The 14,223-nt window shown below is 45.3% G+C and overlaps 1 protein-coding gene across 1 annotated transcript in view; it reads right to left on the bottom strand.

The window, feature by feature from the left end:
- The window catches only part of SH3KBP1 (SH3 domain containing kinase binding protein 1), a 274,242-nt gene that overhangs the window by 47,925 nt on the left and 212,094 nt on the right, over window positions 1–14,223 (bottom strand). Inside the window, 1 exon segment of the mRNA XM_033201026.1 lies at window positions 12,499–12,658. Coding sequence (XP_033056917.1) covers window positions 12,499–12,658 — 160 coding nt within the window.

The raw sequence follows: 14,223 nt of genomic DNA, 5'->3' as shown, positions 1-14,223 counted from the left end.
CACTGGGATTACAGGCATGCTTTAAGCACTCAATCCTCACAACCACCCCTTGAGGTTCCTACTATGTGCAACCCCTTGAGTGAAGGGCTCATTGCCCCTACTGCCTGCTGGGAGTGCTGTCAGCAGCAGCTGCCAGTTGTCAGCTCTTTCAGGGACCATCTCAGCTGCAGAGAGGTTCCTCAGCCAAGGCACTCCCTCCCCTCCAGGGCAGCCCACACTCCATGATATCAAAGTCTCAGCCATCTCAGCCCAACACGGGATGACTCAGATGGGCTGTTTTGGCTCTAAAACTTCCCGTGGATTTGGCCAAGGCTTTTTGAGCCAGTATCATATCATGACTTCTCCTCCGCTCAATCCTGCTTCTTTTTTGCTTCACAGGTATTGAACCCTAAAACATATCTTCATGCCAAATGCTGGCTCAGGGTATGCCTTCTAGAGAACCCCACCTGTGACACCCTTGTTTTCATTATATAGATAAGGAAACTGGGGCTCAGTGAAATTAAGTCACTTGCTGATTAAGGGTCATAAAAGCAGTAAAGTGGCAGAGTCTAGAATTGGGCCTATTAAGTCCAACTCCAGAGCCCAAGCTTTTGACTCCTTCTCGAAGCTGCTTTAGTCAGCCTTCTGGTCTTCCAGGCTGGGGATCTGGCCTTGGGGACAGTGAGTCATCAAGGATGCCAGGCAGCCTGTGTCACCCCAGCTTACTGCCAGCTAAGGAAATTACCTTTGCCTCTCTCAGTTTAAAAGTACTAATAATAAACAAAAATCATGCGCTCGACCTATCCAGAAGGGCCTGTTCTTCCCACTCAGACCCAAGATATAAGATGGGGCTCATGCACAGACGGGAATGTGGAAGATGCACCATGTGCATCTCTCGAGACCATGAACTCAGGCAGTGGCACGGCCCAATTTAGCCTGCATTGGGACAGTTAAGCCAAGACACGTGGTACGGACAAGGTGTTGAAGTGCACAGGAAGCCAAGGCAAGCACACAAACAAATAAATAAATTAGCAGTAGCACTAACAGCAGCCACACACACACACAAATACCAAAAAGAACCCATAAACCTTTTGGAGGTGAGCAAGGGCGAAGGGAGAAAGAGCAAATCTACCGATTCCTACTGAACCAAAGATTCCAAGTCTATATGGTGACTCTTTAGGACAGTCCCCACCCCACGCCCCAGAAAGGAGGTGCAAGTGTTTGGGCTTCAACTTCCTACAAAATTTGATGAGGGGGAAAGAAAGTTGGGAAGAAAAGGAAAGGAAAAGAAACAGAAACGCCCCATTGCCTGTGCTTAGGAAACCACTGAGGCACACACCACACATCCTCTATTTGTCATCACTTTTCATTGCATTGGGAACGGATGATAATGGACGTCAAATTTGCAGATGCTAGAGAAACCACTCGAATTATCCTATCTTCTTTCTTTTTTTATGACAACTTTTTACTTTATTTTATTTCAGTAGCTTTTGGGGTACACGTGATTTTTGGTTACATGGATGTACAGCAGTGAAGTCTGAGATTTTAGAGCACCTGTCACCTGAGAACCTACCTTCTTTCTTTCTCCAACTCTGCAACCTTGCTTAGCACTCCCTCCTAGTGTAAAACTACTGTGTCTCATTGTTTATCTCTGTGGCCCTGTCCAGTCAGGTAAGCCCGAGGATGCAAGGCCAATGCAATTGAGCACTCCCTTCCTGGTCTCCTGGCTGCCTACTCATAACATCTCAGACTTCAGCTCTGATTGTTAAAGGTGGGTAGAGAGTACCCAGCTGAAGCCCCCATTTTATTACAGACAAAGGTCCTGTGCTCTGAGAGTGGGGAGTGATATACCCAAGGCCACCCAGTTGATTGGTGGCAGAGCTGGAACCAGATGGAAAGTTCCTCATGCCTAGCCAGTCCAATCTTTTCCTACAACATCTGGGATGGCAATAATGTAAGTAAGCATCCGTGTGCATAGGTTTTATGCTCCAAGAGATGTTTTTCTCTTAAATCAACAATGACAAGAGGGCCCCACCCATCTGTGAAGACGGCGGATGCAAAGCCAGTCCTTCAGAAGCATTCTGCCCCAGGAGGGATGTCACTGCCCATGGAACTTGGATCCTTCCATTAGGTAAGGACAAAATGGGAGTATCAGTAACCCCAGTTTCCTTTGCTCCTCAGATGGAGGGCAGGAGGAGCCTCCCTCCCTTCCCAGAAATCCAAATCCAAAGGTCCTGCTGTTACCTGCTATGAGTACCCACATACTCACCTGGTAGCCAAAAATGTCCCAGGAATCACAGGAACTTTTGGACTGAAAAAGTGCTACCATTTAAATGTGAGACAAGCAGAGGGAGGCCAGGGGCACAAGAAGCAGAAACCAGAGTGGTTTTCCTGGCAGCTATCCCTTTGCGTTGTGCGTCCTTGTCTGGATGAGCACAAACAAGCTTGGCTATTTATAGATGGTGAAGACACGCTGGAAGGTGATGGGAAAGTGCTCACTCAATTCCCCTCCAAATTTCTGTTCATTGTGCAGACTCTGCAAATATATTTGGAAGCGGGCCTCTCTCCAGAGCCCATCCAGGGCCCGACAAGCCCTGCAATCCACTATGGCACAAGGATGATGACATCCATAGACGTCACCTGCAAACCCACAGCTTGACATCTCAAAGGGGTACAAGGGGCTTTAAAGATGCTGAGCCCCCATCTTCAGCAGTGTCTGGAGGAGGGAGAATTCATCACAGTGTGATTGTGAGAAAAGTCTGCAGGGTGCCATGTGGAGGAACAGTACTACTCAAAGACATAGCCCATGAAAAACACATTATAGAAACCAATTAGTACAATGCATGCGTGAGGTGTTAACATTTCCTACTGTTTCACTGCCTGATTCTGGTCATCAGTGGCAGGAAAATCAATGTGACTCAGTCTGGGTCAAGGCTAAATCCCGTCACTATGGTTGGTTCGCTTTATGTGTGGGTGGAAGGAAAGAGAGTGAGAGAAAATAATATGTACAAATGGAATGAGGTCAGCAAATCACGCAGATGTCCCTCAAGTATGACAAGGTGCTTCCCCCCATGCCTGTGACCTATGGGACTACCTTCCATCAGTTGCTAGCCTTCCCTGGGTCCTAGCTCTTGTTGCAGCTAGGGGAGGCCACTCATGCTTTCACCCTGAGGATGTCCACTTTTCCACCCCCTTGGGGCTCCAGAGCCTGACGCAGGAACCCCTCTCCCATGGAGGTCACAGATTTGCTGAGTGCCTCTCAAGTTGCCAGGCAACGAGCTAGGCCCCTGAGGTGGAGCAGTTTGTTTAAACTCTCCACACCTGAGCAAGGTAGGCCTTGTGGTATCATTTTGCAGGGCAGGGAACTGAGTGAGACTCAAGGAGGTGAGCACCTTGCCCGAAGTCACAGGGTATCTAAGAAGAGGGGTGGGGTTTCAACCCCAGTGTGCCTGGCCCCAAAGCCCAAGCAAGCAGTGGGTGGGCCTGGTTACCATAGTTAACTACTACCTAGAAGAAGGCCTGGGCAAAAGTAGGCACTTAACGAGTATTTGAAACAAATGAATCATACACACACACACACATATACACACACACACACAAATTTTCTTTCCTTCCTGAATCTATATCTAGCACCCATTCTCCCTCTTTTTTCCATAGCCAATTTCTCACAAGACAAATGTACCCACTCTTGGCCGCCTGCCCATTCTCTCTTCAACTCACCCCAAATCTGTCTCCTGCCCACAACTGTTCCACGGAAATTGCTTGACTGGGATCACCAAGGGCCAACTAATGAGCAAAGCCTGGCTGTCCCTGGCTCTCGAGATGGCAGCAGTTCTCACAATGTGGTCCCCTGACCAGTAGCAGCAGCAGCAGCACTGGGAACTTGGGAGAAATGCAAATTCTCAGGCCTTAATTCAGACCTACTGAATTACAAACCTGGGGTGCCAGCAATCTGTGTTTCAACAAGCACCCCAAACACCCGTGATTCGGATACACGCCCAGGTGTGAGCACCGCTGATCAGTAGTTGCTCCACACTTCCTCCTTCTAGCTTCCATGACATCCCACTCCCCCTACCCTTTTGGATGGCTCCTAGGCCTTCCTCCACCCTATACACAGTGATTTTCCCTCCTGCTGTATCTACTCTTTCCTTCTCCTCTTCTCCATAACCTCCTGGAGTGGTCATATCTATTCCATGCTTGTAACTACCATCTATAAGCCAATGACATCCACCTCTGTAATTGCTTTTTTTTTCTTTTTAATTATTTAGAGACGGGGTTTCGCTCTGTCACCCAGGATGGATGGTATGTAGTGGTGCGATCATTGCTCACTACAGCCTTGAACTCCTAGGCTCAAGTGATCCTCCCACCTCAACCTCTCAAGTAGCTGGGACTACAGACGTGCACCACCATGCATGGTTAATTTTTAAAACTTTGTAGAGATCTCTATGTTGCCTAGGCTAGTCTAGAACTCCTGGCCTTAAGTGATCCTCCTGCCTCTGCCTCTCATAGCACTGAGATTACACAGGTGAGCCACTGCACAAGCCGACCTCTGTAATTTCTAGCCAGGACCTCTCTCCTGAATTCTCCAAAGATACATCTTCATCCTGATTTGTATTAAAGGAGAGAAACACACAAAAATCACACAAGGAATCACTAGAAATCTTTAGAAAGAAATTCACAACAACTGAGTAATCCCAATTCAAAATGATCCAAGTATACAGTTTATCTGCTGACTTAGGGAACATTGCACGCACTCACTAGTTTTCTCTTCCTCTTTTTTGATTAATGGATTGATTAGTTTATGCCTAATAAAAGCAAAGAGGTCTTTTCTAATGTTTTCTTTTGGTGGGCATGGGAGTTGGACACTTCACTGAGTGATCAGTACCTGGAAGCTTATTTCCTGGTACATCATAATCCCAAGGTCTTAAGCCAACATGCCTTCGTAAATTTAAAGAAAAAATTAACTTCCATGCTCTTAAGTTGGTCCCAAGAGAGACATCTGCCCTTCCCTATGCACTTAGTTGATGTTTGGCATATAAATGTTTACTTAATCTTTGCCTCAAGCTAAAATGCCTCAGAACTCATAAGTCATTTAACTCCCAGTGTTTCTCTGAAATTCAGTGCTCCAGCATCATTGCAGGTTAAAAAAAAAAAAAAAAAAAAAAAAAAAAAAAAAAAAGAGCTTCCACTGCATGCTGCCCCTCCCCTTATCCTATGCTCCAATTCTCTCGTATAGCCTCCAGCCCTTCACAAGAAGGCCACATGGTATGTTTAACATTTAAAGCAATAGGTCTTCTCCAAATGGCACAGGTCTGGAAAGTCACTGGTCCTCCTACCCACATCCTGGTGTCCACCACCCAACTGCCTATCTTCGAGAGCAATTCCTGGGCACATGTTTCCACATGTAAAGTCAACGGACAGTGACCTCTGGGATGTCTGATTCATAGTAACCAACTCCCCCATATCTGGAACCTTCTCATTGAATGGTCTGCTTCCACCCTGACATTCTCAGCCACCAGCCAAAGCAAAATCTGTTAACTCTGCTCTGCCCGACAGAGGATGGAGCCAGCAGGCTCACACCACCTGCTACCACACTGTCAAACCCTCCTTGTCACTATCATCAACTCCCAGAACACACCGGCACCCATGGAAGGACACTGGCTTGTAGAACATTGGCCTCCCTGACTCCAGCTCTTGCCATCTTCCTGAGCCTATGGTGACCACGTGGGTGATCCATCCCCAACTCCGGCCCCTCCTTCCTTGGTATCTTCAGTTCTATGACCTTCATTCATTCATCTTCAGTCACCCACATTTGTGGCCACAACCATTGCGAATATTTTCATCTTCCAAACAAACCCACCTCCAAGGTTGTAAGCACTGACCTCCCCTTTCTGATCACCATCTCCTGTGCTTCCTTCCAGCCATCGACTTTACTTGCTCCCACTCCATCCTTGCCGGCCTCACTTCCTTTCCTTCATCCCAGACCTTCTCCCACATCTCTAACTCAAGGCTCCCTGACACCTGCCCCTGGCCATTCAGAGAGCATATGCTACAGCGGAAGAAAGGCAAAGCTCCCCAACTCAGAGTGAAGGTCCTGCTCTAGCCTCTCTATTCTTTGGGAAGAAAATGACCAATCCTTATGCCTTGGGATGTCTGAGTTTGGGAGGATTAACAAGCCTGCCTTGGACTAGTCAGGCTGCTTCTATCTCTTTCCCTATCAGATTTATTTCCTTTTGAGGGTACACACCTGACCTGCCCCTCAGGTTTCTTGCTTACTGCCTTCCACTGCATGCAATTACTAGAGCTAAGGGCAGCCTGCCTCTCTCCAGCATTTCCTTGGGTTTTTTTCTTCTTTTGGATTCTTCTCCCAAGTTTCAGGAACTCTTCTCACAGAGGAACTCATTTTTATTCAATTGCTAATACATCTTATTATTACTATTATTATTATTGAGACGCAGTTTCACTCTTGTTGCCCAGGCTGGAGAGCAATGGTGTAATCTTGGCTCACTGCAACCTCTGCCTCCCAGGTTCAAGCAATTCTCCCGCCTTGGCCTCCTCAGTAGCTGGGACTACAGGCACCCACCACCACGCCTGGCTAATTTTTTGTATTTTTAGTAGAGACAGGGTTTCACCATGTTGGCCAGGCTGGTCTTGAACTCCTGACCCCAGGTGACCCACTTGCCTCAGCCTGCCAAAGTGCTGGGATTACAGGCATGAGCCATCGTGCCCAGCCACCACTGAATTTTTAAATCAATGCTGGTATTACATTTTTGAAAGTTTTTTCTTCCTGTTGAAATTCCATATGAACTTACTTTCTAGAAGTGGGGAGAACATTCTTACTAAAGGTCAAGTATGTTACTATCTGAGGAAGAGAGCGATCACTGTAAGAGCCTTCATGTGCATTTCCACTTGCTCAGACTGAACACAGACTGCTTACTGATGTCATTTGGTTTTCCTAGATATAATTCCTAAAAACTGTGAACTGGAACACCTGGGTCTGACCAGGACTAATATAATTATTAATTAATTATAATATTAATAACATAATATTAATATTGTGCGAATAGTAATAATATATGAATATATTATTTATGTATACTTATAAATATATAAATATACTATTATTAACACATATTTATATATTTGTTAACATATATTTATATATTAATGGTATATATTCATATATTTCTAAATATATAGTTAATATATAAATATATATTTATAAATATATAGTTAATATATATTAATGATATATTCTAAATATGTAAATTTATATTAACAATATATAAAAATATATACGAATATATGAATATATATTTGTAATATGTAGCTTTTATATATTTAGAAATATATAAAATATATTAATGTCCAACATTAATATATATTAATTGCATATATAATATACAATGTCCAACTGATTTTATGTTACTATACTAATATACATTTATAAATTACATTATATATTATATATATTTATATTTATTTATATAGATATATATTTATAAATATATGTATATAAATATACAAAATATATACACACATATATACATATATATGTATATACGTATACATATACACATATATATGTATATACGTATACATATATACGTATACATATATATGTATATACGTATACATATATATACGTATATACATATATATACATATACATATATACATATATATGTATATACGTATATACACATGTACGTATATACATATACAATATACGTATATACATATGTATGTATGTACAATATATGTATATAGGTATATACATATATTAATATATATTTATATTATAAATATGTATTTGTAACTATATACATTTATATTTATAAATATAAATATGTATTTGTAAATATATACATTTATATTTATAAATATAAATACACCCATATATATATTTATGGAGGAAAGGTCTCACTCTGTTGCCCAGGCTGGAGTGCAGTGGCACCATCACAGCTCACTGTAGACTCAACCTCCTGGGTTCAAGCAATCCTCCCACTTTAGCATCCTGAGTAGCTGGGACTATAGATGTGTACCACCGTGCCTGCATAATTTTTAAAAATTTTTTTGTAGAGATGTGGTCTTATTATACTGCCCAGGTTGGTCTCGAGCTCCTGGCCTCAAGTCATCCTTCCACCTTGGTCTTCTAAAGTGCTGGGATTACAGCCAGGAGCCATTGCGCCCGGCCCTGTAATACATTTTTTGTTAAGTGAATATATCTAAAAGTGATGATGCTTTTCCTAAACTTATGTACAGTATTCCTTTTTTCTGAAAGATGCTAGCTCCTGTTTAAAGAGAAATAAATTACTCTCCTCTGAAAGCCGCACTTGGCAGCAAGATTTCTGGCTGGTTAGAAGCAGTGTGAGCCCGGACGCTGCAGCTGGAGTGGCAATGCCTAGCTCCCAACGAGTGCTGCTTACAGTGACTACATGTCCATGCATTCAATCGTCCATCTATCCATCCATTCACCTGGTCAGGTAAATGTTGGCGAAGATCTGGGTTCACACAGAACACAATACCCTTTCTCCAGAGGATCACTGACACAAAACTATTTGAATTAACATTCATACCTCCACTAATTTGGCAGAATAAAACAAGTTCATAAACCAATATACAGGTTGGTTGTTCAATGTAATTGCTTAGCAAAAAAATATAAAGTGCATTAAGTACCAAGGAACAATAAGCCTTTCTCTGATTTTTAGAAGTATTTTTGTGTGGCAATCCACGGCATAATAGGTTACTTAGAATGTAAGACACGCATACTAAAGAGCTTGTACAGAGGCTGGGAAGGACGACAGGAGACGCAAAATTGAACAAAATATAAGCACTGGCACCTCCCCCTCTTTTAAGGAACCATGGCATTCAACAAGTGTTTGTTAAATGAGCCACTACCATATGCTCGACACCGTAAGGCATGTGGAGATGACAAAACACACTCTTGATCTGCTTTAAATCTGGTGAAGAAGTCCGGGGGTGTTTGCATCCCAAGTAGCACAGCATGGGGCCCAGCACTAGGCTAAACACGGGTGGCAGGCATTTGGAGGAGAGAGCAATCATGAGATCTAAGGGAAGGCTTCCAGAGGAGGGCATGCTAACAGGGGCTCTCAAATCTGAAGCATGAGCAGGCGCTTGAGAGGCAGCCAGGCAAGGAGGGGCGAGCAACATCAACAACTGGGAAGAATCTAGAGCAATGGCTGTCACGGTGTGGATTCCATCACCACCACCACCACCACCAGCAGCTTTTAAAAATGTAAATTCTCAGACCCACCCGAGACTTACTGAGTCAGCAACTGTGGGAATAGCACCCAGTGATCTGTTTTGAACAAGTTCTCTAGGTGATTCGGAGGCACACTTGAGTTTGAGAACCACTGAGTAAGAGCAGGCACTGCCCTCCCTTAAACTGGCTAAGCAGGAATCTCAGGGCTTTCCTCCCCTACACCCTCCTGCAAATCAGTGTCTAGGGAGCTAGGCAGTCATAGGGTATATGGAGGGCTGGGGGCTGACCACCCTCTCCCAGGCTGCTCAGATGGTACGCACTGTTAAAAACAATTACATCTTCCACTGGCTTCACAAATCTCTCTCATGCATCTCCCTTCATGTCCTGGACTTCTAACTAACCACTGGATACTGGGAGACCCAGAGGCAGAAAAGAGATAAGCAGAGGAAGGAGGCAAATGGGACCTCTCTGAGCCCAGAACTTTGGTGGTGATGACACGTTTCCCCCCAGGCTTACAAAGCCTGTACCTATCCTATAACCAGAGAGTTGCAAGAAGCTCTAGAAGGCAAAGCAGCAGTTGGAATTCCACTTGTCTTCAATCAGATTGTTAGAAAGAGCAGCAGGAATATTTTGGAAATTGTTATTGAGCTAATGGAAATGTTTGTAGCCCCTGGGAGACTAATAGGATCTGCCAGGGCATGGCTTCAGGCTCTCCTTTGCGATGTGCAACCTTTGCTGCTCCACATCTTCCCCATTTGTATAGCTCATATTCTTTTTGGAAGCACTTTGGTTTACATAAGCTTTTTCTTCTGATATACTAGTTTCTGGGCTGACCACACCACTGAAATGGTCCTTGCTAAGGTCATCAAGACTGTCAAGTGGCCCCAATACGCGCGTGTGCAAAGAACCTTCTATTGTCAGTTCATAGGAGAGGGTGGAGCATGGAGAGGCCTCACCAACTCAACAGGGGGTGTCACATGGAGGCAGTTGTTGGACTGGACCTTGGGAGATGCCTGTAGAATGACACAGGTGAACCAGCTGCTACTCAAATAGGCTCACACGCACCTGAGATGACCACAGCTCTGTATCGACTGGTCAGCCAGCCTCCCACACACCCACACTGTGACCTGCCTCTATATTTGAGCCTGGGAGTTGTGTTTTTGTTGTTGTCATTGTTATGAAAAGCAAATAAGCCATACTACAATACCGATGAATGTTGAAGACATCATGCTAAGAGAAATAAGCCAGTCATAAAAGGATGAATCCGCCGGGCACAGTGGCTCATACCTGTAATCCCAGCACTTTGGGAGGCCCAAGGTGGGTGAATCACCTGAGGTCGGGAGTTTGAGACCAGCCTGACCAACATGGAGAAACCCGGTCTCTACTAAAAATACAAAATTAGCCAGGCATGGTGGTGCATGCCTGTAGTCCCAGCTACTTGGGAGGCTGGGGCAGGTGAATCCCTTGAACCCGGGAGGCGGAGGTTGCGCTGAGCTGAGATAGCGCCATTGCACTCCAGCCTGGGCAACAAGAGTGGAATTCTGCCTCAAAAAAAATAAAAAATAAAAAAAGAAGATGAATCCTGTATGATTCCACTTACTGAGGTACCTGGAGTAGTCAAATCCGTAGAGACAGAAAGTAGAATGGTGGCTGGCAGGGGCTGGGAGGGGGGTAAATGAGGAGTCACTGTTTAAAGGGTACAGAATTTCAGATTTACAAGATGAAAAGAGTTCTGGAAATGGTTGTACAACAACGTGAACGTACTTAATGCCACTGAACAGTGCACTTAAAATGGTTAGGATGGTAATTTTTACATTGCGTGTATTTTACCACTAATTAAAATTTGTCTTTAAAAAAAGTAAATGAGGGCCGGGCGCGGTGGCTCAAGCCTGTAATCCCAGCACTTTGGGAGGCCGAGACGGGCGGATCACGAGGTCAGGAGATCGAGACCATCCTGGCTAATACGGTGAAACCCTGTCTCTACTTAAAAATACAAAAAAACTAGCCGGGCGATGAGGCGGGCGCCTGTAGTCCCAGCTACTCGGGAGGCTGAGGCAGGAGAATGGCATAAACCCGGGAGGCGGAGCTTGCAGTGAGCTGAGATCCGGCCACTGCACTCCAGCCTGGGTGGCAGAGCAAGACTCCGTCTCAAAAAAAAAAAAAAAAAAGTAAATGAGCTATTTTTGTCTTACTGCAGCGTGCCTAATTCAATAGGCAATAATCAAAATAACAATGAAAATAATGTTGATTTCCATACTTGGGAATTATTTAGGTGCATTCCATTATCATCCTCTATTTACAGATGAAAAAAGTGAGGTGAGAGGATAGTATAGCCAAGCTCCTACTCCTCCCATGAATGAGGTGGGCTGAGATTCCAGCCCAGAGGTCTGTCTGACTCCAACACAAGAACTGTGAGGCCCATGCAACTTTCACCATGCCAACTTAGCTCATAAGAACAAAAATTCAGTGACTGTGTGTTGACATGCACACCTAAAGACCTCTGGGTCACTGGCCTGCCCTGGAGTGTTACACCAACACGTATAATACACATATATTTTAATATTATGGTAGAAAGTTCTGGCAATGAACTTATGGAGAGAATTCAACAGTTCCTTGCTCTGTGGTAGGTATCTCAGGTCTGGAACACACAATGTCCAACTCTGATTTCACGGAACACATGCATCCAACCAGCTGGCGAATGAATTTTCATTCTGTCAAGCACATCTCGGAACACATGCCTGCATAAAGCATGTCCCCAGCCTTTGAGGGTCTTAGAGCTAGAGACATTCCCGGATCTGGGTTCTACAATAGGCTGTACAGTGAAGAGCACAGGGAGCCTGGGCTATGGAAAGAAGCCCTGCAGAGCAGTGAGGGTCAGGGGTCGTAGCCACACATGAGATGTACATACTTGAGGCCAGCACAACATCCAGGGGGAAAAAGAGGGACACGCCATCTGCATTTCCAGGCTGAAGGGCAGTTGGCCTTGCTTCTAATGAGGCCCAGGAAAAACCCCTATGTGTCAGTAGGGCCTAAATGCTGGGTACCCAGTTCTCATCTGCTAATCCTGAAACCCACACTGCACCCCTCAACCTCACACTCACTTCTGCCCGAGTGCAGCAGCAAGGACAGAAGTGGCAGGTGTCTTCAGATAATTTTGCTGGAGGATGTAAGAGGAAAGCATGAGCCCCGCTTCTCTTCTCCTTTCCTCCCAAGGTCTGTGGCAGTCAGTTCCCCTCCTGTGTTCCTTCCAGAGCCGCCCCACACCCACGCCAGAGGTGAAAGCGCAGGAGTACCTGGTGTGTGTCAGTGGACCCACCGGTCGCTCTGGCCTTCTCGGGGGCAGTGCGCCAGGTCTGCTGAGAGAATTGGTCTTAGGTGGCCGAGGCTTTTTTGGTGGTATGGCAGGAACGGAGGGCTTCTGTAAATCCAGTTTTGGCTCTCTCTCTGGTCTTTCTTTAAATCATTGTTAAAGAAAACAGATAGATCTAGTGTAAGTGACAGTACTTAGATGCAGATCACTCATTTCCTGCTTTAAAAAAAAAAAAATCACCGATGCTATTTCTGAAGGTGAATGTGGAACGCCAAGAGCACCACTTATTCTTTGTCAGGTTAGAAGAAGTCCCACAGAGCTCACTGTTCCCTCCCTTGCACACCTTCACTCATGCTGGTCCTTCTGCCTGAAGCGCCCTTCTGGCCACTGCCCACCTTCAGCATACTCCAGTTCTTCCTTCGAAGCCTGGCTGAAACGTGACACTGTCACGTTCCCTTCCCAACAGCTCAAAGGCAGACTTCCTTCCTTCCTTACCTGAGCATTACAGGGCAGCACTTTACAAACATGCTCAGACACTTTCTGGGTGTTTGCATGTTTGGTACAGCCTATAGGCTGACAGCTCCTGAGGGGAGGGCCTAGGTCTGGTCAACTCCTCAGAGCCGTATGTGGTGCTGGCATGGAGTCAGGGCTCAGCAGAGGGCTGAGGGGTTTGGTCAGTGGCCCACGGGACCTGCTGGCTATGGCAAGGAAAGAGGCCTGACATGTCTCAGGGTGGCCTCTGAAAAGGGCCATGAGTCAATAAAAGGGAGAGCATTTCAGGGAACAATGAGTTCTGGATTCTTCTTGTGTACAGTTTGAACTTGGGAGGCAAACTAGGACTTCACAGGTATATGGTTTCCAAGGCTTTTTGGAGTCAGAGCTATTAGAATGAAGTTGAAGCCAGATCTGTTGGCCAAACAGGGCAGTGTTCAGTGACAACCTCATATTTTCTGTTCCCAACTAGCCTTGCTCCGTGCATGGTATAAAAAGCATACAGCCACATTCTTCTTGATAAAGATGGAACTTTAGAGAGTTGCCCATTGGACTATAGACAGGTTCCCTATGCTTACTTGTAAGATGGTACTCAGGACAACTTTTACTTGCAAACACAGACTCATGTTGTTTGGGTCCCCAGATGGTTGGCAAAAGGTTAAAAAAATCCATCAGGGCTGGGTGCGGTGGCTTATATCTATAATCCCAGAGCTTCGGGAGGGCAAGGTAGAAGGATCACTTGAGGCCAGGAGTTCGAGATCAGCCTGGGCAACAGTAAAACACCATCTCTACAAAAACTAGCCGGGCATGGTGGCACACACCTGTAGTCCCAGCTACTCAGGAGGCTGAGGCAGGAGGATTGCTTGAGCCCACAAGTTCGAGGCTGCAGTGAGCTACAATCGTACCACTGCACTCCAGGCTGGGTGACAGAGCAAGACCCTGTCTCTAAAAAAATAAGATAAAAATAAACCCATCAGGTATTATTGTGCTCATCCCCACGATGTGGGGAAATATGCTCCAATCAGGAATGCTGGGAACTCATATTATGGCACACAGGGGCCAGAGGAGGAAGGGCTCTGTTGAAATGCAAAGCAGGGGACATTTCTCCTGTTGCAGCAGGACAGGAACTCCAGCAGCCTGCAGGATGAATGGAAAAGGCAGTTTGTGCTGACCCAACAGGGAGACCAAGTCTCCGGGTAGGGCTGATTCCCTGGCT

This window comes from Trachypithecus francoisi, unplaced genomic scaffold (genome assembly GCF_009764315.1).
Source record: "Trachypithecus francoisi isolate TF-2019V2 unplaced genomic scaffold, Tfra_2.0 Lachesis_group6, whole genome shotgun sequence".
In the NCBI taxonomy this organism is placed as follows: Eukaryota; Metazoa; Chordata; class Mammalia; order Primates; family Cercopithecidae; genus Trachypithecus; species Trachypithecus francoisi.
This window is presented reverse-complemented; position numbering and strand designations above follow the sequence as displayed.